The following is a 25,070-nucleotide window of genomic DNA, read 5'->3' on the forward strand; positions in this document are numbered from 1 at the left end:
TAACTCAGGACTAAGAACCTGAACCTCACCCAAGGCTTGCAACATGCCCCACTAAACTTTAAATCCAGAGCAAGGAGCCAAAGTGCACAGGACGTGCCACCCAAGGAGAGATTTCTGTGACTGCTGCGCAAGAGCAGCCAGACCCATCCTTGGCACAGGAGCAGCTATGTAAGCAAAAGCTATTGCACAGGGCACACGGGGCAGTGCAGAGCTACCAGAGTCATCCTGCCTTTGCAGCAGCACCTGGAAAGGCTTCAACATCACAGAGTGTTCCCCCAGTCACGCCAGCACAAAGCCAGCACACACACAGGGGTAGGTTGCAGCTAGAGAGGTTTTCTTCACCCAGTAAACTTGAATTCAACCCAGTAAACTGTGGTTGTGCAACTAGAGAGGCCCCTAGTACCTCCAGACCATGGGTGACTTACTTAGGAACACTCACCTGTGGGCTTCTGTGAGCACATCCCCAACTTTGGTCTAAAGATTACAAATTTTCATAACCAAGCCAGAATTTCTTTTCATGGTTTCAACAATCATATTTATTCCTTGGTTTAAAACGTTTTCGTTCAACAGTTTTATAAACAGACTTCACAAAATGTGCAATATTTATAAACGCAGTTCTTAGTTGTAGTGGTAGTAAGAATCTTTACTTTCATCAAAATGTTCACTTCAGTTACACAACATAAGGTTGATTTGTTTCCCCTCTTCTCCCTCCTGCAATTGGCACTTCATTGTAAATTGCAGAAACTTTAAAAAGACAAAAAGTTAATCTAAGCATGATGTTAAAAGCACCTCGCCACAGTATTACATTCTAATAAGGCAGATTTTTGTTTTGTAAAGCCTGATTGTGCAACTTGGAGACCCAAGAAAGGTAACAGAAATGCCAACCTTCTCCTATAAGGAACAGGCCTTCATTTTTGCTTCAAAGTTTTCACCCCTCCATACCACCCCCCTTTAAAAAAAAGTACAGCTGATAATACAGCAGAACATACCCCTTACAGGGTAAAAGGAAATTACAGTAGACAAAGGCTGGAAACACGGTGCACGGTAGACAAAATAAGACTGTTTTTAAAAATAACATTAAAAAAAAAAAAAGAAATAAAAGAAGAAGAAGGAACTGAACAACAAGAACAAGCAACAATGGAATTTTTCTAGTGGAAGAGGATTTGTGGGCTTCATAAATAAGTGGAAAATTACTAAAATACTTTGCTATATAATATAAAAAGGCGCAAAGTGTTTTCCAGTTGTCACCTAAGCGCTAGATGCAACTTTGTAGGAGTAAGTATTTGGAGGCAGCTTTGAGCTCTGGTTGGTGCAGGCATTCCAGCAGGGCAACGCTGCCAACAGCAGGAGAAATCCACCCAGTAAGACACAAAAGCCACTGAAATAGAACGCAGTGTCGTACTCCTGCGTCCAGTCGTAAAACCAACCTGGGGGTGGAAATAAGAGAGAAGCGCATCAGTGAGGAGTTCAGTGTAACACAGCACTGTTAAGTTAGAGACACACCACAGAAAAATAAAATAAGACAAACTTATAACAGTCTGACCACTTAGACACGAATTGTGCTTTTCACCAAAGCCTAAACAAGCACTCAATCAGCTGGCCAGCTCAAGCAAGACAGGCTCTGATTTTTGTTGAAGATTTTCTGATTTCACCTTTCCATTATTATTAGGACCAGGCAGAACTACTCACATGCAAATTAATTCTGTCTGGTCTGGGCCAGCTCACCTCCAGTTTATACTATCTACCTTGACCTTACCTACAATTGGTGGTCCGAGGCTGTTTCCAAGTCCAGCGAAGAACATCAGTATCCCATAGGCGTGAGTCAGTTTCTCAATTCCCACAGTCTTCGTTGTTACATACGGAAATATTGACCAGTTCCCAGTCAGAAAACCCAAAATCCCAGAAAGCATTGCTAATATAAGGTAACTTTTGGCAAATGGAATTGCAAACAAGGCCACTCCTGTCATTAATAAGGTAGTTACATATAGATATAAAGTGTTGACCCACTTGAAATCTGCCAGTATTCCTAAAATAAGTTTGCCAACAGTAGTCATAATGCCGATAATGGAAATGAGGGGTATATAATAGTCATCTTCATTAATGTTTGCACTTCTTGCTACATCTTCCATGAGCAGAGAAGGAGGAAATCCACCAATATCAAAGAGCAAGATGGCAACAAAGAGAGCTGAAAATACTTTGTTTTTGAAAAGAACCACGGTTTCCTTCCAGTAGGTCAAATAGAGCTGCCACTTCCTTTTGGCAAGTTGCTTGCAGAAGTTTGTCTGTTCTACAACTTTCTTTTTATAAGTGTCTTTCTCATTTACATTTATTGAGCTCAATACATTCTTATTTAAAATGCTATCCTGTTTGCAGTCAGGCACATTGTTCACACATTTTTCATCAGTGTAGCCCTTTTCAAGGATGCTTATATTTTCTTCAACAGTCTTTTCTTTTTCATGGTAAACAAAATATTGATCTGGGACTTTGTCTACACATGGTTTTTCTGGTGGAGGAGAACCCGATGACTCCAGTGGTCTCATTAGGCTGCCACATGCTAATATATTTAGAGACAGAGCACCAACTATTAGCAGACAACCATCCAGTCCATATAGCTCAATAAGCTCTCTTTGCAATGGTGCATATATGAAGTGTCCAACACTTGAGCCTATAAGAGGAAAATAAGATCAGTTTTAACTGAAAAACTGAGAACACTCATCAACACTAACAAACTCAGACAATTTAGCAGCTACGAATACACTGTCACAGGAATGGTAAGTCACTTGTGCTCCTCTGCTCTGTCCAATGAACTGGTAAGTCATCATCCCACTTGAAGTTACAGTTTCTTTACTGAGCATCCACAAAAATCTGAACCATTTACGTCAATTAGCACTCACAGGCACGTCAGAAACAATGATTTAAAATGATTTGCTGAAGACTCTCTCTAAGTTATATTAAAGCCATTTATATACTTTGGTGCTAAACACAGGAAAAAATAATTACAAAATTTATACTTGTTTTGTTTTCCAGGTACTAAAATTAACCAGGGCTCAATAAGATCAGATTTTAAGGCAAACTACCTGGAATCCTAACAAAAACCCCAGAAAATGATGCCAGGAAACATTTCTGCAGATGTTCCCTCATATTCTCTTATATATATATATATATATATCTCTATGGTGTGGGTCCAGTATCAGTGTCTCACAACTCTGACTGTACTGACCATGCCTCTCCTCACTGACAGACTACAGATCAGAGGAGAGACTCCATACAATCCAGAAAGCAAGGCATGGGACAACAGCTGTCTTCAACACTTCCTGCTCAGTCCATTAATTCTTCTTGGTGTATGGGACAACATCACACAAGCTAAAGGCCCAGATAGAGGGTAAGAAAGACTGCTCAGTATCCTCAAAAGAATTTTCCTTGTATTATCAGAGGTTCATTTTTCTAGGATCACTTTAACATACATGGATTAAAAAAGCTGGGATGAGCATTTGGAATTACTTCAAAATTTAGTTTCTTTTTGACTGGAAAGGAAAAAATTATGACAAATGTAAGCCCAAATTTCAACTACTCCTTTAAAGTTGCAGCTAATGTGAGGTTATGGTGATCCAGTATTTATACCCTGCATCTCCAATCTCTTTCTCACCTCTGATCTTGTGTAAGAAGAGCTCTATGGAACACTTCCCTTCTTATTATCCATGGTATGCAGCCCAAGCTATGCATGAGTCTGCTTTTGTTTGAGTGAATATCCTTTTCTCATCTGTATGGATAACTCACAGCATACACCTGCAAGTGTGGTTACTATTTTATCTGAAGCCTGAATTTATCTCTTCATTATTACTGATGTTTTGACTTAAGAAGTACTTGAGGAAGTAAATGAGAAAAATATAATCCCCTGGTTTTTATTGCCTAGGTAACAGTAGCTGTATCAGGGTTGAAAAGTCAGAGAGAATGACAATTAAAAGCCATACCTGTTGAAATCAGACCAAGTGCAAGGCCTCTGCGTTTGTCAAAATACTGGCAAGTGATGGTAACTGTTGCAGTGTACAAAAGGCCGCATCCAAGACCTTGAGAAAGAGAGTTAGATATAAAGCATGCCACGTCCTCTGGGAAGCAGTGCCCCTTGTTATTCCTCAGGTAATACAGCAGTGTACCCTGGGAGCAGAGGCACCTCTTAACTCTGGCTCAGCACCAGCCACACCAGCCTCCCACTGACAGGGTGACTACGCTGCTGCACCACCTGTCTACTGCTGTCCCACCTCCCTCCCCCTGAGCATCCCTGGCTGCTGAACCTGTGTGGAGCAGGCTGGGTTTGGGGTTCTGTGCTGTATGGAAGGTTACAAGGCTTTCAGCCCATGGGGTGGCCTCAGAACTCAGCAGAGCTCCATCCACGGGCACCGTGCCCAGTCAGCACCACGCTGGGTCCCTGCTGGCCAGAGAAGTGCCCAAATTCCTGACACAGTTAATTTGATCAGCCATCCGCAGCAGCCCTCTGCAGCAGAGAGGGGCAGGTCACCACCTGCTAGGAGAACAGCACTTTCATGCCTCTAGCACAGCATTTTAGGTTCAATCCAATTATGTGGAGAACAATCTTGCTCCCTAATGATCTCTAATTTATCAAATTAGAATGAGTACATGACAGAATCTAGAGGATATGTTATTCCTTTAAGACTGGCACTTCCTTCACAACACCTGCAGAAGACCTGCTTGATTCCAGCCCTTAGGTAAAACCTCAGCTTCTCCATCTCTTCACAATTGTGTCAACAGAGGACCACCTGTTTGCAAACCTTGATGAATGTGTACAGTGTTTTCATCTTTCACTACATGGTAACAGCCTGCCTGTGCAACATCCCTCCCTGCCCAAAAGTACTCCTTGATAAATCAAGTACCAGACTACCACTACCTCTGTGAATCAGTTTCCCCTTTCATATTCATAAACCGAGACTCAAAATAACCGAGTCTCAACATTGAAGAGAAGGCGTTTCTTACCAACAACTATCCCATATGAAACATATAGAAAGTATATGTTAGGTGCAAAACTGCTCATCATGAGGCCCCCGGCCACCATAAAGCCACTGAAGATAGCTACTGGTCTTGCTCCAAAAGATGATACACATATACTGCAGACAGGACCTGGAGGAAAAGCAGGAAAAACATTCCTAGTAAATACCAGCACCAGGAAGAACTTCTGAAACGTCAGTCTGTGGAAATGTTTCTTATGATGATTATTTAAGTATAGAGTTATATTAAATAACAATTCAGAATACTAATTTTTACATGGTTCTTTGAAACAGTCGGTTATAAAAACATTACAGGTCAGGCTTGCCAGATTTTTGCACAAGGAGAAACTGATATCAAAACCACGAGAGGGAACCAGGGCTAGGAGGGAAGGAGTGAGCAAAACATTCCTTAAACATGGGATGATGGATATATTACTGAACTGTAACACCGTCACTACACACCTAAGGACTTGTTCAAAGGCTCTGAAAGGAATCTTCATCCGGGGATACCAAAGCAAGATAGACCATCAGCCCCAAAACTGTGCTTCAGAAAGGCACTATCTGGTTTCATCCTGATATTACATTTATAAAACTGAAATGGAAAAATAGTAACTTCTGATCATAATCACAGTAAGAATGCCATCTGGTGCTTACACAGAGGAAATAGCTGTTGATAAATAGATAAAGACAAACAGTACTCTTCCCTGATTTTTGAGGAAATCAAATACCTGCTAGTCAGTATTCTACCAAATAACTCTTTACTACCTATCTTGGTTTCAATTGTAAAACTACAGAAAATAAAAGGCACTTCTTGAGAACATCCAGGGCAACATTCACGAAATTTGGAGGAGGTTTCTCCCTCTCTTTACCCCCCAATATTTCTAGGTTGTTTAGTTCTCGAAAATAAGAACAAAGGCAGAATTTGTACCCTGCCTCTACTCAGCCAGTTCTCTCCTCACAGAAATTGTAGAACAAGCTCTTATTTTCAGTTGTGTGACCTGGAATACACCTTTTAGTCTTAAGTAGCATGCAAGTTTGGTGCCCTGCATAAATAAGCAACCAGCAAGGGACTTGGCTTGCAAAAGACAATCTATCTGAAGCCCTGCAGTTCCAAGCATTCATAAATAAACTTATATATTAGCCCCAGGATCCTAAACTCAGCAACTCTGAGATTAGAAGTCAGATACACAGATGATCGACACTACTGCAAACAAACAAACAACACCACCTCAACCCCTTTGCATCGATACAGAGACACTCCATGTGCGATACAATCCACAAGAGCAGTGATTTTGGAGTGTGCCATGGGCTCAGGTCAGTGCTCCCTGACTCACACGTGGCTGACATTCCCAGCTGATGGGAGGTGAGCCCAGAGAGGTGATAGGAGGTAAACACCAGTTGGAGCTGAGGACGGTGCTTGCCTAGGTCTGCAGATGGGAGCGAGCAGCTGGGAATGCAGGCAAGGTTTTCCTGTGGTTACCGTCCACAGGACAAGCAGTTCTGGCAGGCAGGGGCACAGATTCGTTAGCAGGTGAAACGAGCCTCAAAGGCAAGGCAGGTCAGAACTTCGCCCTACATAAAAGCTTCTGCCTAGGGAACGCAAAGGGGAGCGAGTCTGAATTGGGGCTTATCCAGGCAAAGAGTCCCCAGAAAATGTTCTGGGGAAGGAGGGTTTATTTGGATTTTGGGAACTATGAAAAAGGAAGATGCAAGCACTTGCTGCTACTCAAGAGTCAGCACGCTGTGGGAATGAAAGCTGGCCAGTGTAACTTGGGCAGAGTAACTTGCTGAGAACAAAAGCTGAGAGTGTTAGATTGTTGCTGATTCTTAGAATTAATTGCTAGAACTGGCAAATTAAGGTTGGTATGTTTCCTAAAACCACAGGATTTAAAAATAAACAAAGGATTGACTCTGTATTATATAAGAATTCTTCTACAGTAAAAAAACATCAGGTAGTGATAATATAATTCAATTAAGCAGGGGAATTTGCACTCTTTCTATTCTTTATTTCTGACTCACTACCTTGTTAAAGCAAACAGTATTTCCCTTCTACCTGCCCTCTATATTTTGAAACAGCTACTTTCAGAAGGTCTCTGTCCAGCCTGGGGTGGTGGTACTGGTACAGACCTCACTGATCCAAGGCAAAACTGGACCATCTGACCTCAAGGCAGAAGAAGAGAGACACAAAGCTGAAAAACATGTCTTTGTGTCCTGACAAGGACATTCTCCACTGGAACACAATCAAAAGCATCCCTGACAAGGTCCAAGGAGATGCTCTTCCAGCTTCTCCCACTTAAAAAAACCAATCCCAAAGGAGAACAAAAAGTACAAAGAGACCTACTCTCTCCAATATGGAAAACAACCTGCACAAAACTGAAGAACCTGCTCCAATAAGCTCAGTATTAATCTGCCATCTCACACAGCAAGAGATCTGGCAGCCCAGCAATGGCCCTGTTTATAAGAAGGAGTGCCAGTATAAGTATTAAAATAGTTATTATTCTTTTCTGGGTTATACTCTTCACTGGGTTGAGAAGAAAAACAGCTCCATCTTCTCCTTCACGCTGGGCTCTACTTCTCACTCCCCTCATCACACTGCCAGAAAATAAAAGTCACAAAAGAAAAGCCCCATGACAGCCAGCATCTTTGTTCTTTACCCTGCCTCCTCGCATTCCTTCCCTTTCTCCCTTTCCCAAAGAGCTGGCATTCTTATTTCCACCAGGCACAGTACCTTCAGTTATTACCATGGCATTTGCACAGGAGTTCACTGTACACAAACATGTTATTCTTTACAAGTAATTGAAGCACAATGGGTTCAAGGCAGTTAATTCTAGTGAAAATCCAACTTTCCCAGAGCGGGACTGAGACTTGCTCTGTGAACTCCCGACCCGTGGATTTTGTTCTAAGTGGATGTTCTGAAGAATGCAGGAGTTTGTGTGCAGCCACATAGGAAACAGCTCTTCAGGCAGCATAAGGGTTTTCATTGGCTGACTCTCTTTCAGAAAGACCCTTTCTCACCATAATGTGAACACCATAAAAATAAAATCCCAGTGGCAATCCTCAATAGTAAGCATGAAAAATAGCTTTTAAGCCAACATTTTGTTCAGTTTGCCAACAACTCCAGGGGTTAGTACTGGAATTAGAATAATATTTGAAGACACTGATAAATATTTACCTCTTTTACAAATAAAATCCCTGGGGCTTTTTCCTTTCCAAATGATGCATCTTAAGACTAGACCAAACTCTATCAAAAAAAGATACCAGCTCAGTTTATAAGAATGACAGCCAACTCTAGGAGGAAAGACTCAGCAGCCAGCACTGCTCCTCTGACATGACCTGTCACAGCTCAGCAGCCAGTGACACAATTATCAGGCTCTGCAGGGGAGCAGTCGAGAAGATCCCTAGACAAAATGGGAAGCAGCAGCAGAAAGAATATGGGATTTCACAGTAGATCTTAATGCAGAGAGACCAAAGAGGGAGAGCACCTAGAAGTATTCATTTTGTACATTGATATTTTTATTATTTTGAGTAAAAGACTTTACCCTCAGTGAGACCTGGGAGTGACAGTGAGTCCTTCCTGAGACATGAAAACAAGCCATCTGCTGCTCACAGAGGAACCTCAATAACTACCACAATCTGCTGACCCCCTGACAAGTGCAAAGTTGGTTTGTTTTATGGACATCAAGAACTAGCACTCTCTTCCTCAGTATTTTCACAAGAAGAGGAAAAAAAAAAAATCTGCAAACCATCACTCCCATCCTCCACTTGCTCATCTCGAGGGTCCTCCCTCCTTCACCTCATACACACACAAAACCTTTTGCTAAACAAACAATATTGGACAGCTGAGTTCTTTTACTTATCACCTCTATTAATCTGACCCACCCTCCTGTTGGTGTCTGTCCGAGCCTGTTGAAACTGTGGAGTAGAAGCAACGCTCATGGACTGCACGTAAAATCCACTGGACAGAGCACAAGAATAGTTTTGCATATTAAGTGCATTTTTAAAACCTGGTTATAATAAATATAATATGCTCCAAATGTTTGTAGTCTGGATATGAATACAGATGAGAAAAAAAGCTTTTTACACTGGATAGCAACCCACACCCCACTGATTGGAAAGACTGTTCCTTTCCAATAAAGTTATTCTATGAACTGGGTTCCTTTTCAGAGGAATCTTTGGGGTGCCCTCTCCCCTCCACAAAAACTATGTACAGTTTCCATACTTTACAATGGGGTATGTATGTGTGAGGGTTTTGTCCAAAAATAAGTAGATGCTGTAAAGGTGGTTTTAGGATTGTAAAATTGTTGCTTGAAAACCCATAATTAAGCTCTTTAAACCTTTAACACTGAATCCCTCAGATCAGCAGAAACACCCCACCAAATTATCAAGACATACCTCTCAAGAGAGAATCTTCCCTTTGTTCTTTCTCCGTTACTGAAGGGAAGAAGGAATGGGAGTCATTGCTGATTTGTCCTCCTATGCCAAACACTGTGAAGTCAACTCTTACTATAAACAGCTGTGGTGCCAATTACAGGCGCCAAGGTCTTCGTCTGTTTTGCTTTTAACAAGTGTTAACATGGATCAAATTCAATTTCGGGCTCCAAATGGATGTAAAATTAAGAACACTTGGTGCAGAAGAAACACATAATCTTCAAGAAGGTACATAAATATCCTCCTCTGGCCTATTTTAGTAGGGGAAACCTACCAAGCTTTTCCAATTTCTTCGTATGCAACAAGCCCTGGAGCCAAGTGCCACATCTACCGTGGCCTGATCAAGGTTATAACACCTCACTCGGTAGAGGAGATCTCACCTCTGCCCTGTACAATAACACTGATGCTTTTCTTTCACTGTTTTAGGCACATTTCTTCCAATGTGCCTCAGGTCGTGTCACAAAAAGTTATAACCCAAGTCATCCTGCAAGGAACAGATCAACCAGGTCCCTGTCCTGTTCCCTTTTTCCATCTGACGGGGTGCTCAGGGCTGAACACTGAACAGGGCCATAGCAACGCTGCCTGTGCTGTGAGCAAAAGGACAGAAATCGAACACCAGGCGGTCAGGAAACTCATCCCAATAAACAAGGTGCTGTACTGGGTTTCTATGTCTCCAGTCTAAGTTTAGCTCTCACACAAGTCAGAAGTAAACATTTTAGAAAGGATACCAACACAGCAAACGTGAAAGGGCTCACCAGCATCAGCTGCTTAAAAAAAAAGTTTAGGACTACATGTACAGAGGGAAGGGGGGAGACACACAGAGTCTTTTTCTGTGCCAGATGCCATACATGTCATCCTCTTCTTGGTGAAATTACAGTACTAATACAGCAGAGTCACTGGACCTATCTTTCTGTTACAGAAGCCAACTAATGAATGTGATTGCTGGTGGTACCAATGACAAAAGTCTTCCTAAGAAAATGGACACTCACTCATTTCCTGCCTGCAGCTGCAAATCCACCATAACTGCCATTCTTATTCCAGTCTGGCACCCACAGCTTCAGAAAGGTGATGTTAAGTTGAAGAGAGCTCACAGAGGAGTCAATGGCTCTCCAGAAAAGCCTTAATTAAAAGTGTTGGAGTCTTTTGTGTCAATGGTAAAAAGACTGTATCAATGTACAGGCTTTAAAGAAAATTTAGAAGTAGTTTGATTATATTTTGTAGACGTCCATCAACTAATCCAGGGGTACTTCAAAATATACCACTTGAAAATAGAAAATAACATTATTCATCAGCTGAGAACTAAAACTAAGCAACTTGTATCGTAAGTTTGTATACTTTCAAGGAGGAAATTGATTACTGAGGAAAAGTTTTGAGATGGAGAATGCACTAAGCAAATAAGCATGTTCTTAATCAAATGACCATTACAGTATTTTCTGCACGCAACATGAATCGCTTTAATAGTATCGACACTTGAAAATGTCTTTAGATAACTAGATCAGAGACTGGACACCAAAATAAAGGTGGAGAAAGGAACCAATCAACAAACACTAGAAGAGAAAGTTGCCCAGAGAAGCTGTGGCTGCCCATCCCTGGAAGTGTTCAAGGCCAGGTTGGATTTTGCTCTGAAAACACAATGATATTTACACTCGTGACTAGTGACTGGTCTGAAAAAGGCCTGCAATGAAATCTATATGAAAAATTGTAGCTTGTCAAAAGCATTCTAGTTTTAGGAAGAGGTTACAACACTTACATTGCCCCTTCAACAAGTTTACTTAAAGTAGATTTGTCATCAAGATCATATCCCAGCTTGATAAGACACTGGGATCTTCCATTTGAGGTAAAGCTGGGAACATATATTTTGCTTTCAGCCAACAGTGATAACATCAATGCAATTAAAAGGCCCTCACTGTACTTTTTTTTAAAGGCATTAGAAGTAGGAATGATTATTAAGCTTCCAAATGCCAAACTGGAAGAATAAAAGCACATGGACAGACACCATTCCTCCTAACCTGCCAAAATTTCATTTAATCATTCCATACCAAAATCAGCTACAAAGGCACCTTTGATTTGTATTACTCAGTCACAGAAGTTCCTATTTGCTGCTGTCATGGTTTAATCCCAGCCAGCAGCCAAGACCAGGCAGCCGCTCGCTCCCACCAGCAGGAATGGGGAGAGAACTGGAAGGGTAAAAGCTGGAAAACTCGTGGGTTGAAATACAGCAAAAGCCACACAAGCAAAACGAGGAATGAATTCCGTGCCTCCCAGGGGCAGCAGGTGTTCAGCCGTGCCCAGGAGTGCAGGGCCCCGTCACACATAACAGTTACTTGGCAAAGCAAACACCACCTCTCCAAACATCCCCCCTTCTTCACCCCACTTCATACACTGAGCGTGACGTCCTATGGTCTGGAACATCCCTTTGGTCACCTCTCCTGGCTATGTCTCCTCCCAACTTCCCCATGCACCCCAAACGTGGCAGTATGAGCAGTAAAAAAAGGCCTTGGATCTGGGTAAGCCCTGCCCAGCAATGACAAAAACATCTCTATGTTATCAACCCTGTGTTCAGCACAAATCCAAAACACAGCCCCATACCAGCCACCAAGAATATTAACTCTTACCCCAGCCCAACCCAGCTACAAAGCACACTACTGACAGTTGCTCACAGTAGTAAGACAGAGAGCAGTAACAAATCTGGAAACACAGTGCTGACATACAGCAAAGGGGGCTGAGGCTCTTATCAGAGCCACAGATTTCTGGTGTCCTGGGAGAGGGTTTTTCTTCACACCTTCTCTTGCAGTTCCTTCATGCCTACTTTTTTCTTCAGTAATTACCCTGTTTATCCTTATTTTCCTCCCACTTCACTCTCTCACTCAAGGTTTATTTAGGTCTTGATGCACTAATAATGGGAGTTAATGCCCTTAAAACAGAAAAATAAAAAAGCATGATGGAAGAGCAGTCCACAGTGCTTTACCTACTTATACCCTGAGACTGAATATAGGCTTCTTGTGGTTAATGATCCACCTGCCATTGCATGTTCCTGTTCTGCCTAGTGACATAAACCCTAACAAATGTGACACCAATATTTGGCCAGTTGCAGTGTCACACAAAGCAGTGGTCTTCTTTCAGGTCTTTATCTGAACATCAAATTTCTTTTAAGGAGATAGTCCTCGGAAACTTGAGCTGCATTTTGCCCGCTAAGCTACGTAATTGCTTTTGCCCATAGCAGTTGCTCTGCTCACAGGCAATTTTTTCCAGATTCAGCAAAATGATAATAGTTCCCATGGTGAATCCTTGAAAAGCAGAAGTTAGTGATATGACCCAGTACAACATTTGTGCTCGATATTAAAACAACAAACTGGACCTACAGAATTTAATGGTGGTGTTTTATTTCCCTAAAACATTGCTCTTATTCCCCAACTGACAACATCTTATTAAAGAAAAGCTTCCAGTGAAGTTGTTTTTTTAATGCTACCCATAACTTTCCAGGGTTCAAAGGGAGTTTTTTCTCAAAGAGACAGTAGAAAGGAGCCCTCACCCACCCTAAATGGTGGGTTTACCTCTAGAACTGAAAAATTAGTAACTGATTTATTAATTGACTTTTTTTCATAAAGCACTTGAACAATTTCAGACTATCAGTTTGTTCTGATTTTAAAATAGTAATTCTAATGTTAGTATTAAAGCCTCATTAAAAAAAAAAAAAGAAATCCCACCAACAAAATTATCTTTCCCAAAGTTTGGTTTTTCTAGTTTATTCAAATACAAAAATTTTTAATTTTTAAAGGGGAATATTTTTATTGCTCTCTTACCATTATGTTGCTTTGGTTTATGCATAGCAGAACCGTAAATGTAACCTCCTTACCCACCTTGACCCAAAACAAAAATGCAGCATCCTCATTCTATCATGTGCAGGTGCCTTTGACACAATTCCAAAAGCACACACAGGAGAAAGCATCTATTGGAAAGGTTCCAGTTTAAGACAGATACTGCTTCTACACTTACTGGCAAGCAATCCGATTCCATTTGCTAGGGATCCAACCCAAGCAGTCTTGCCTTTCCCTTCTCCGAAGGCATCCAGCCACTCTAAATACAAGACTCCCACCGCCAGCGGGGATCCGTAACACAGGAACTGGGTGAAGAAGGAAACGAGAACAATCACCCAGCCCCAGCCACCATCGGGTGGTTTCCGAAATACCATCTTGTCAGAGGACAGCAGAGGGACGGGCAGAACCTGTGCAAACAAAACCCAAACAGAGCATCAGAAATGTGACTGAGCGAGGTGTGCTGACACAAGTGAGCTGGGCAGAGAAGCACACATGCCAACAGAGGCTCATTTCAACCATCCTTCAAGAAATAGAAGCAACACAGCAATGAAAGTTAAAGCACCATTTGGTACTTCTACCCCTTCTGAATAATAGAGGCAGTACACAAAGCATAACAAGTTATACATACATCAGCACTGTATTACAGAGCAGGGGACATTTCATTTACTGAGCGTTGAACAGGTTTTGTGAGGACCTCAGGCATTAATATCTGCCACAGTTCAACAAGAGAACCACATGGTCCCCAGCTCTCAATACCATGGATAACCTAAGAGAAGCACAGGCTTAAAAGACAAGAAAATCTACAAGTATAAAACAATCCCAATTAAACAATTTAGGATTAAAAAAAAAAAAAAAAGAAAAAGCTCAAGTAGAAAAGTATCAGTTAAAGGTCAAAAAAAAAAAAGAAAAAAGGGAAAAGAGTAAAAAAATCTTTACTTGGTTGTCATCTCAGCATAGGGCCTTGAAGTTTAGTAGGGTATTTGCCACCAGATAGTGTACTCTGGGAGGGACAGGCCAAGAGGAAGACTAGCAACAGTTTAGCACTCCTCTCTGTCAACACAGTGATGTGTAGAGGAATGTTGCATCCAAAAATCACTTTGTATATATTAGTGAAGTGTGTTCTGAAACTGTGTACAGGTGTGGCTTATACGCCAAGACATGACAGCACTAAACATGCACACAAAAATCTGCTATAACCTGTTACAGTGTCTGCCCTCTGCGCAGCTGGCACACATCACCCCTCCCCAGACTGGCAATCACTCCCTGGACTCCATAAATACCACCTTGCTCCTGTGCATCCATGGCTTTAAGTAACCCACCATCCTCACACCTTCTCAGGGATAGTTTGTGGATACTTCTAAAATCCACCAAATAATTTAGAGGCTTTCCAGGCTGCATTGCTTTGGAGTTTGGATGTCTCCAGTGATACTGTGAGTCCCCCTGTGCACACAGCTAACCTGCCCTCCCTCTCTACAGGGAGAAGTGAAGATCACAAAACCCGTGCTCTGTTCCTGACTCTGTCACTAACCAGACGTATGATTCCCAAACAACTTTTTTTCCTTTACCCTGAAAGATAGAAACAGATAAGATCTTACCCTGTTTTCTTCATGAGATATTCTCAAGGACCATCTTCACGCTGCAGCTTACGCACTAAGACTGCTGCAGTAACAGCTCTGCTCAGGGAGACTCCCAAGAGGCAAAGCAGAAAAATAAATGTATTGCACTGCCTTTTTGACTTACAACCCAGAGGAAATGGAAAAAAAATTGCTGCTGTATGAAAGCAATAGTGTAAACAAGTAGACAATAACAGAATTTCCATTCAAGCTCCTCACACTCTATCCTTGGGCAATTTTTTTAGAATTTGCATGGAAAACTTACAAAAAAACTACAGTATAAAATTTTGAGGAATAATTATGTAGGGACATGAAAAAGACCAGTTCTAGTTTACAGATGCACTTAAGTGTTACTGCGAAGATAGATACTTACAGATGATGACAAAAAAAGTCCTTCAGTTTCCTACAAATGTAACTTCACGTGGCAACTACCTGCAGAAAAAGAACAACAAAGCAAGTTTTCAGTCAAAGTATCACTGGAACAGTGAACACAACTGAAAAAATGGTGGCTTCACATTAGATTTCTTCTTTTTAATGTCTTTTCAGAGGAACTTCAGAAGCAATCAAGTTATCTCACTGGACAAGTACTGATCCCCTGACGTTAATTAACATCTGACAGCAGCCTTGAGCCCCAAAGTAACAAAAATATTATCTACTAATGTGAAATAAATTTTGACATTCTAGGTCTTTGGGGAATGATTTACAGTTTTAACACACTGACTGTCCTTCAAGAGACAGTATTCCCAGTTACAAACATTACAGAGTTATTTGCTTCAGCTTGAAATGTAAGCCCTGACTTACTTGCTCCAATATCTGGTGAGTGTCCCTTATTCCAGGAGATGCAAGGGTGACATCTGGGATAGACAGAATTTATACCATACCATAAGGTATCAAAGCATTAAAAAGCTGCTTATAGGTACTTTCCTATAACACTAACCTTTGTAGAAAAGGGGGTCCCCATACTTCTACACAAAATACTTGAGCTATTTGAATGCAGTCACCAAGAGCTGACCTACACTTCTTTCCATGCATTAAGTAATTATAATTTGCCTTGTTTTGTAAGAGTAAAAAACAGTGGAAATAAGTAACAGCTTTAACAACAGACACTAAGACAAAGCAAGGAAGTTTTCCTGAAAACTCTAAAATAATGGAGGCAGACAGTAAATAATCTCAACTCACTTGTTTCAAAAGTAACTTTTAAAGAACAAACACATTTTGGCTATTATTGTGATTTCCACTATATTGATGCCCTAAAATTTGGCACAAAGACAACTCTGAGTTCAGTTCTGCTATTCTAAACATTTGATGGCGAGGAAGCAAGGACAGGACAGGAGAGGAAAAAAGTTCTTTTTAAGTTTAGGTCGCGTAGTCTTTTCTAATAGACTGAAAAACCTCTGGATTTGTTCCTCATCTCCTGCAACACTGCACAGCATTATTGACTTCAACCACCTGCTCCCAATTTATGGCAGCAAAAGAGCTGATCTTCTAAATCCTGACAACTATTTTGCACCACAGATCTCTTTTGTGTCTTTTAGTAAAATTTTAGGTATCGAAATCATCCCTACTTTTTAAATGCTTCAAGCCATTTACCACCTGCAATTGTCAAGCAAAAAGTAAAAAACACCATCATTTCCTCCCCCACAAATGATCCTCAAAGGCATAACAGATGTATAAACTCCTGGGATCTGTTTTTAAGGACTAATGTGACCTGGCTTTCCCTTTCTTGCAGGTTGCTCCTCACACTGCTGTGTGCCTATTACCTAAACTGAGGTGTATTTTCTAACTCCCCTGAAGGCACAAAGCCCCTCCTGCAGAGAGCCCAAAAGGTGCCAGACCTGTGTGAGGAGCCTGTTCCCCAGAGCCCTCTGCTACAATACATAGTTAAAGATGTCCCAGTCGACCAAGCTGCGGCTGGGACGGCGAATATCAATCCACTTTCTATCGGTACATTGATTAATGCTTCTCTGAAAATGACAGGTTATACTATAATAGCTTAGTAGCAGGGACAAGAACTGACAGAGGGAATTAAACCTTTGCTACTCCCAACACTGCTTGCATAGGCACTGAATCTGTGCATCAACTTGGGAGGGATCCAAAGCGCCTCTATTTTCTGTCTGTGCAGAAGAAGGACACAGACTGTGCAGATAAATGTGACCACCAAAAATAAAGAAGCAGAAGCCCACACAGTAGAGAGAGCTCAATAGTTTTGTTTTATCTCAGAGCCAACTAGGAAGACTCGTGTGATCCTGGAAATAGACAAACAATCATGAGTTTAAGATTCAGGTGGGAACAATTTCACAAACCTTCCCATTCACAAAACCTAGGGATACTGTGTCAAGACTCCAGGAAACCTCATTACATTAAAAATACTGAAATGGAGACATGAAGCATAAAGAATTAAACAGCAACTTGAAGTTTGGTCAGAAAAAGCTTTTCAGTGAGTTGTACTCACTGCGAATAAGAATCAGAGGAAGAGAGCTGCTTGATGAAAGCCTTTACCAACCACCACAAAAAGAAACCCTAGAGAACAAACTGAACAACAATTTTAATGTGGAAAGGGAGAGGTGTCTGGCTGCAACTGTTTGCTTTTCTCTGAGCAGCATTATCACAATAATGAGCTCTCTTTCTATAAATCTTAAAATTTGGCTTAAAGATGACAGATGAGCAACAAAAAAAGAACACGAGTACAACTGAAACATTAGCCCTCAGCACAGAAACTTGTATTAATCTGTGGCAAAGGGAATCTTGAGAAAGACAGTAGCAATGTGATTGTTCCCAGTTTGCTATTTGTGCAACCAGAGCCTGGGTAAGTGTGCTGCTTTCTGTGAGCAGCACATGGCTGCAAAGAAAGCCAGTGTCAGCAGAAACACTGCATGATTAACACTTGGCTAGTCCAGTTTTGCAAGGCACTGGTACAAATCAAGACAGTACCAGCCAGTACTCTTTTTGAGCTGAATCAGATTTCTTGTGAATTTCTATTTAGTTTTTCAGGCAAGTTCTTACCACTATCATTTGAAGTTTCTCCTCAGCTTGCAAGTAACACCGAAAGCATGAGAGTGGCCATGATACCATTTGGTTGTTTTTAGCATAACATACTCATCATATCCACACACCTGCACATATACTGATGTGACAGCATTGTATTAAATTCACAGAGAAAGATGCATCTGTACTTTGATGGCATCAGACTTTGATACTCTAACTACAGTAGCTTCCCATGTTTAAGTATTTAAGTTCTTTCACATTGAGTACATCTATATTTCCCTTCAAGTTCTCAGCATTCAAGTCTACCTATTTCTCACACTTCTCTACTTGCACTTTTGAAAGATAAGCAAGAGGCTCATCAACGTTTCCTTCCATTTCTGCCTGATAAGGGAAGAAGCATGAAGTTTAAAACAAAACAAAATACCAGAACAAAACTTACCAACGACGTAATAATGTTTCTCTATTGTGCAAAATCAGTTCACATAAAGAAGTATCTATGGGGCAGCACATAAACCCGTCAACTTTGTACATATCTGTCAGCTCAGCAGAACCAGTCCTACCTGTTCCCAGAGCCTCACTGCCCCAGAGGGGATGGAAAACCCCCCCGCAAGTATACCTGCCTGTCGGACACTAGAACGCATCCATTCAGACAGACGAGAGCCGGCGCTGCTATAAACCACGAGCCACCACGGTTTACCAGAGGAGATCTCCTCTGAAGAACGAGAGCCCGGTGTGCATCGCCTCACGCATCACAACCTGCGAGGGCTGCCGTCGGCAGCCGCTCCCTCAACCGCTCCGTGCCCCTTGGCCAGGTCCTCTGTGGGGATGGATGGCCTCTTATAGCCTCCGGCTTGCCTGGCCTCTCCCCACGCCCTCGGGGGCCAGCCCACAGCCCCGCTCCGGAGCACAGCGTTACACATTGACGCCCTTCTACCTCCAGTTTCGACGGCAATCGCTCATCCGCGCAGTGACGCGCACCACGAGGTGACTGAAGGTCGCCCTCGCCGCCCCGATGCCACACACAGGGCGAGACAGACCGTGGCACACCGCCCCGCTCCCGGGCAGCCGCAGCTTCCCAGATGCCAAAGGGCGCCCGGGATGGGCACGCACCGGTGGCCACAAGCGCCGCTGCCATGTGCCCGCGGCAGGTGGTGATGCCACACAGCGCCCAGTGCCCGCCGGATGACAACAGGGGACACCGGGGGGCATCCACAGCGCGGGGTGCCCGCGGCCGGCACGGCGGGGAGGACGTCGATGGGCACGGCAGGGGATGCGGCCGTCCCGGCGGGAGCCAAGGACGGTGGCACGTCCCGCGCCCGCCCCTTTCCCGAATCCAGGAGCTGCGGAGACTGCGCGGAGCCCCCTCGGGGACACCGGCCCGCCCCGGCCCCCGGGGCAGCTCCCTCCGGAGGGCAGAGCCGGGCCAGGCCGGGTGGCGGCAGCCCCTGCGGGGGCTCCGTCTGAGCGCCGCCCGGATCCCTCGCTGCCCCCACCCGAACCCCGCGCCCCCGTTACCTGCGGGCGGGCGGCCCGTGGGGCGGAGGGCAGGAGCCGCCCCCGGGAGCCGGGGCAGCCCCGCATCCCGGCGCGGCGGGCGGGCCTCGGCCGGCACGAACCGGTTGTAACTCGGGCGGGGGAGGAGCCGCCGGGGGCCGCCACCGCCTCCGCCCGCAGCCCCGGGGCGGGGGGGCGGCCCCGACCCCCGCCCCTCCGGGGACGGCCGCTCCGCTCGCACTCACCTCGGTCGCGGACCCTTCCTTGAGCCCAGTTTCGAGCCCGATCCCGCTCCTGCTCCGCGGGCAGACCCCGGCCCCGCCGCCTCCCCCCGCCCCGCGCTCTCCGGGGCAAGGCGGACGCGGATCCCCGGCCGAGGGTCGTGCCCAGCCCGGCCCGGGCGGGAGCCGCCCCCACTGCCCGCGGTGTCCCGCCCGCAGGCTGCCCCAGCCCGGCCCCACCGCCACCCTCGGCGAGGGCCTGGCCCCCAGGCACAGCGACCCCCCTACCGCCATCCTCGCTCCGGGCAGTCGCCCCCCCAGCGCCGAGGCTCGGGCGGCACCGCAGCACCGGGCTGCCCCGGGCACAGCCGCGGCGACCAAAGGCAGCAGAGCCGCAGGACGGGGATGGGCGCTGCCTCCCCGCCGCCACCGATGCCTTAAGGCCGCAAACTTGCGGTGCAGACAGCGATGCAGCCCACGTGCAGCACTGCAACCCCAGCCTGCCAGCTCGGGGGAGAGACCACTCACCCGTGGGTCAGCGCATCCACTGCCTTTAGAGGACGTCTCATCCAAACCCTTGCCCAGATCAGTGTGCATGGCACCTACAGCGCTGTCAGACATATGGCAAGGTAGTTGTCAACTCGCTCAATTTCAGCCACCTGCGACTTTCACCCCCCAGACTGCAAAGTCTGATGCAGAGGCTGACTGAACACTCAGCAAGCTCTACCCACAGCGTGTTCAGCATGGCAGCTGTGCTGCTACCTCTACCCAATTAGAGCTCAGATACCGACACATTGCAGGTGGAAATATAAACATTCCCAGACTCGAGTGAAATTCAGAGAGCTGAAATACTGCTAGACCTGAAATACTGATGCAATCTCAGATGTTCACAGCCTCTGCAGTTCCTACAGGTATGGCATAGCTCCTCATTCAGACCTACAGTTTAGACTTACTTCTCCATGCAATATTTACAGGTTCATGAATTTCAAGTATCTTTGAAAGTGTCTAGATCCACACCTCACAGTGTTCCTGTAAATATTAAAGTTAATACTTGCTACTGGAAGGACTGACGGAAGAACGACACAAGTTCAAGACTCACTTGTAAGACATCTCAGCTGGCAATTACGTATCTCAGTGTTGCGTATCTCATGTCAGAAAGGGCAGCCAGCTGAAGGGGGGGGGGGGGAGAAGAAAAGAGAACAGGAACTCTGAGAACTCTAGAAAACTGTTCCAGGGAGCAGAACTGAAATAAATGGCATTTAACCTAGACAGAAGGCAGAGGGGGAACATGATAACATTCTTCAAGAACCGTAAGAGGTTACTGCAAAGCAAAGGGAATGAACTGTTCTGCATATACATTAGGCAACTAAAAGAGGTGAGTGGGCTTAAACCCCATCCACAGATAACTGCCTTAGATATTAGGAAAAGCTAGGCTAGCTTGCTACTGGCAGAGGTTTCTTTGGGAGAACATAGCATTTTGGGAACACACATGCACTGGGTTGCTGAAACAAATGACTGAAGACAGCTGCTTAGATAGTAAACAGCCTCTGCTGACTTTGATCACTCCTTGGGCTCTAGGACAGGCTGAAATCAAAAGGCTGAACTGAAATCTTTCCACAGCCACACAAGAAATGGCTGGGAAACAACAATTCTGAAGTACACATCCAAAATGTGCTGTTTCCTACACTTCAGTACAAAACTTCTTTGCATGCAAGTGCATACAAAGCTCCAGATCCCATTATACTGCTTGATACAGAAGCTTAAAACACAATGTTGTGGGCTAAAATTAAAAAGTTCACTAGCAAAATTGGCTATGAGCATCTGAAAAATATTAGTGTATTCACAAGTTCACCATGGTTTATCTGTACAGAGATGTCCTGAAGAGTTAAGGCACATCACTGACAGAGTACATTGACATATGTTGGATCTCTATGCACAGGGAGCAGGCCCAGTCAGGTGCAAACCAAACTGAGTTTACATGACAGGCAGCTCTGGACCTGAACAAAAAACCCCACTTGAGAATAAAAATGCACTTTAAATGAATACATATTGATCCTAATTGCTTTGCTCTAACTTCTCTCCTCTGCTTTTAATTAAACCTGGTTTTAATATGAATATGCCAGTCACGTGCATACCATAATTTTGAGAGGTCAACCTTGCTGGCAAGAGACAGAACTGTGAAAATAAGCCACAGAAACAAAAAGTTGGAGGAGAGTCCTTCCTCCATGTCTCCTTTGCCCCTGGTTTCATAACAAGCAACACAGCTCCGTTCAACCCTAGGTTTCTGTTCACTTGGCCTACAGTATTTTGGCAACTGCCATTTGGCTTAGATTTCAGATCACTGATTAATCTTCTCATTTCTTCCCTTCAGAAACCTTCCTGCAGGGCCTTCAAAGGCAAGTAAATTGTAACAGTGCCACAGTTGCACTGTTCATAACTACGCTTTTGTCCCACACATCACCAGAAGAATTCTTAAGTCTTCACTTTAAAACAGAAAATGAAGTAAAACACTGAACAGTTCCTATAACAGTTCCTTTCTCCCCCAGCCTCTGGGGTTTAAGAATCCAAAGGATAAAAGTACGCATGTAGCATGACCAGGGATGAGAGCAGCACCCAGTTAAAAATTTACCTTATTTTTGGTACACCATGGTTGCAGGATGTGCAGTTCTGGGTCACTCACAGCTGTATCAGCATACAGATGATCTAGGAATGTTCTCTACTTTGCAGATAGTGCAGCAGCAGCTCCTGAAGGTACAGAGGAAATTTTGAGGGAATTCTTACAGCTGTCTTAGAAGGCGTCCTTCCTATCAAGGAACACAGCTGAACACCTCAAATCTGAACAAAAGGAATTATTATCCTGGGTAAAGAGGGGCTATATTTGTTTGTTTATCTTTAAAAGAAGGTACAGCGGAGCAAAAATCTCAAAACATAAACCAATCCTAAATATTTGATCAGCTACTGTTCTGTAACCTGTGGTCCAGGCTGCGGAGCATCCTTCCGTATATTTGCAGTCCTTACACAATCTGCGTAGGAGGAGAGACTCTGGAATGAAAGGGTCGGGCTAATATGTGCAAAGTCCATTGTCATCTTAGGTGTTTTGTTAACTTGCTTGTGGAAAATGTCTATTAATGATTGAAGGGCAAAAAAAGGTGAGGAGAACAGCCCGTAGTTTGACTGGAGTTTAATTTAAGCAGACATATTAAATATTGATGCGCTGACAGAGTCTAAAGGACACTCACTTGTCTTCAGCAGCCTTAGAAGTGTTATAAATTAACACTTCATGTGAGAGGTGGAAAGCATGAGGCTTGTCGAGTGCTGTTTGACCACATTAAGCAGGGTCACTACACCTTCTCTCAAATCTGTGTGAAAGGGAATAAGACTGTTTAAGCTGCAAAGAACACAGATTTCCTATGAGATGCCAGTAAATTACTACAGAGTTCCATGGTGTCATCACAGCTGTGCTGACAGGAAGCTTGGCCTACTTTGTTCGGGGAGATGCAGCTCTAGTGGCATCACTGTCCCCTCCCACCCAGTCTGGCTGTCACTGCCAACAAAGCACCCAAGGTGCCCCATAACACCATCTTCTGAAGAGGTCCCACACCATGGGCAAGGCCTGAAGTCGGTGTTCAGATGAACTGTGTCACCAGCCTAACCACGGTCCGACAAACTGTTCAGCAGCACACAAGGAAGATGGAGAGGGACTTTTTACAAGAGCGCGTAGTGACAGGACAAGGGGGATGACTTCAAACTGATAGAGGGCAGGTTTAGATTAGATATTAGGAAAAAATTATTTACTGTGAGGGTGGTGAGTCCCTGGCACAGGTCGCCCAGAGAAGCTGTGGCTGCCCCATCCCTGGAAATGTTCAAGGTCAGGCTGGAAGGAGCTCTGAGCAGCCTGGTCTAGTGAAAGGTGTCCTTGCCCGTGGCCAGGTGTGTTGGGACTATGTGATCTACAAGGTCCCTCCCAACTCAAATCATTTTATGATTCTATTATTCAAATGCTGATTTGTAAATGAATTTTACGTTAGCCTTCAAATCTATACATATATGCAAAATAAATATCACGTGCAAACCTTCTGCAAAATCTGTAACAAAAGTCATCTAGGATGGAAAAATTATAATCTATTATTTTTTTTTACTTTTACGTGACTGAAAGGCTTTTTTGGTTCTTACACTACCCCTATAGGTAATGAGGGCATTACCAAATAACAGAATAGTTCTCTAATAAAAATCATTTTAACTCGCTTCTGACTTAAATACTCTTGCTACACAACACAATCGACAAATGTAGTTGCAAGGAGTGTTTTTTAAAGATGTGGGAATGGCCTGAAGTTGTGTCAGGGGAAGTTTAGGTTTGATATTAGAAAAGACATCAGAGGTTGTTTAGGCACTGGAACAGGCTCTCCAGGGAAGGGGTCACAGCTCCAAGCCTGACAGAGTTCAAGAACCACTTGGATGATACTCTCAGGTACATGCTGTGACCCTTGGGGATGGTCCTGTGCAGGGCCAAGGGTTGGACTTGATGATCCTTGTGGGTCAACTCCAAATCAATAAACTTGCTTAGAAAAGGTTTGTTGTAACAAATGAGGGAACCATGACAACGTTTGCATAATATAATCTTATGGATCTGCTGCATATATTTGCATTCTCTAAACTGATGAAGAAACTATTTGGATTTGGTAAATAATTATGTTTTACACATTAGAACATGAAGGGGAAAATCACTGTAATTAAAGGCTATTTTTAAAATCACATATACTTCACCTAAAATATACTAGTGCACACGTAATGACAAGTAAGTGCTGACAGCATGAAGCACATCTGCTAAAAGTGTGAAATGGAAATAAAATTAGTGCTGTACCTGCAAGCAAAGGAATTTATCAGTTCTATTTTCTTCCAGGAAATATCTAGTAGTACATTTTTGCTATGGTATAGGTGCCTCATGACCTCTGTTTGCCATAAATTCACTAAGATCAATGCCAGTACAGACCACAAGTGCTATTTTTACTGAGATACAAATTTTCATTTTGTTCAAACTCTTCAACCCCATCTTCCCGTTCTTCATCCTGTTAACCTCTCCCTCCCAGTAAAGCTAATTCCCAGTTAAGATGGTGCATATTATACTGGGACTGCTGAGAATGCACTCACTGATGTAGGAAAAGGATTTAATCTTCTTTAGATTAGAAGAAGATACCTTACAGAAGAAAGGCAAAGGTCTCATATAGCAGCAAATCTTGCATATATGAGCATGTATTAGTGAAAATACCAGCATATTAAAAAGATGACAAATCATTTCTGCAGAAAATAACTTCCCTTTTCTGCATGTCACACCTCTTTCTGAGCTATTGTATGTAGAGCACATCAAGTGCTTGTCTAACTAGAGGGAGGTAGGTTGGTTTGTGCCACCTCTGCTTTTTTTTTTTTTAATCCAGAATATCAGATTTCTTTCCTGAATTTGATTTTGTATTAGCTTCATGCTTTAACAGGCTATAACAACAACAATTATAAAAG

General features: G+C 43.6%; 1 protein-coding gene across 5 annotated transcripts; it reads right to left on the bottom strand.

Moving 5' to 3' along the window:
- Positions 1-615: 615 nt before the first annotated feature.
- On the bottom strand, positions 616-19,662 carry SLC16A9 (solute carrier family 16 member 9). Of its 5 annotated transcripts, none has more exons than XM_050340779.1 (7): positions 19,584-19,662; positions 15,233-15,291; positions 13,425-13,653; positions 4,990-5,133; positions 3,972-4,067; positions 1,757-2,665; positions 616-1,427 (listed from the first exon to the last, which is right to left on the bottom strand). In XM_050340779.1, exons 3-7 carry the CDS (start codon positions 13,618-13,620, stop codon positions 1,249-1,251), a joined length of 1,524 nt encoding a protein of 507 aa, XP_050196736.1. In that variant the 5' UTR covers positions 13,621-13,653; positions 15,233-15,291; positions 19,584-19,662; the 3' UTR covers positions 616-1,248. The 5 variants fall into 5 exon arrangements, with proteins under 5 accessions (XP_050196736.1, XP_050196735.1, XP_050196738.1 ...); XM_050340778.1 differs by lacking the exon at positions 19,584-19,662 and adding an exon at positions 19,360-19,438; XM_050340781.1 differs by lacking the exon at positions 19,584-19,662 and adding an exon at positions 18,779-18,885.
- Between the last annotated feature and the right edge of the window lie 5,408 nt (positions 19,663-25,070).

This window comes from Myiozetetes cayanensis, unplaced genomic scaffold (assembly GCF_022539395.1).
Source record: "Myiozetetes cayanensis isolate MyiCay16 unplaced genomic scaffold, myiCay2020 scf10, whole genome shotgun sequence".
NCBI lineage: Eukaryota > Metazoa > Chordata > Aves > Passeriformes > Tyrannidae > Myiozetetes > Myiozetetes cayanensis.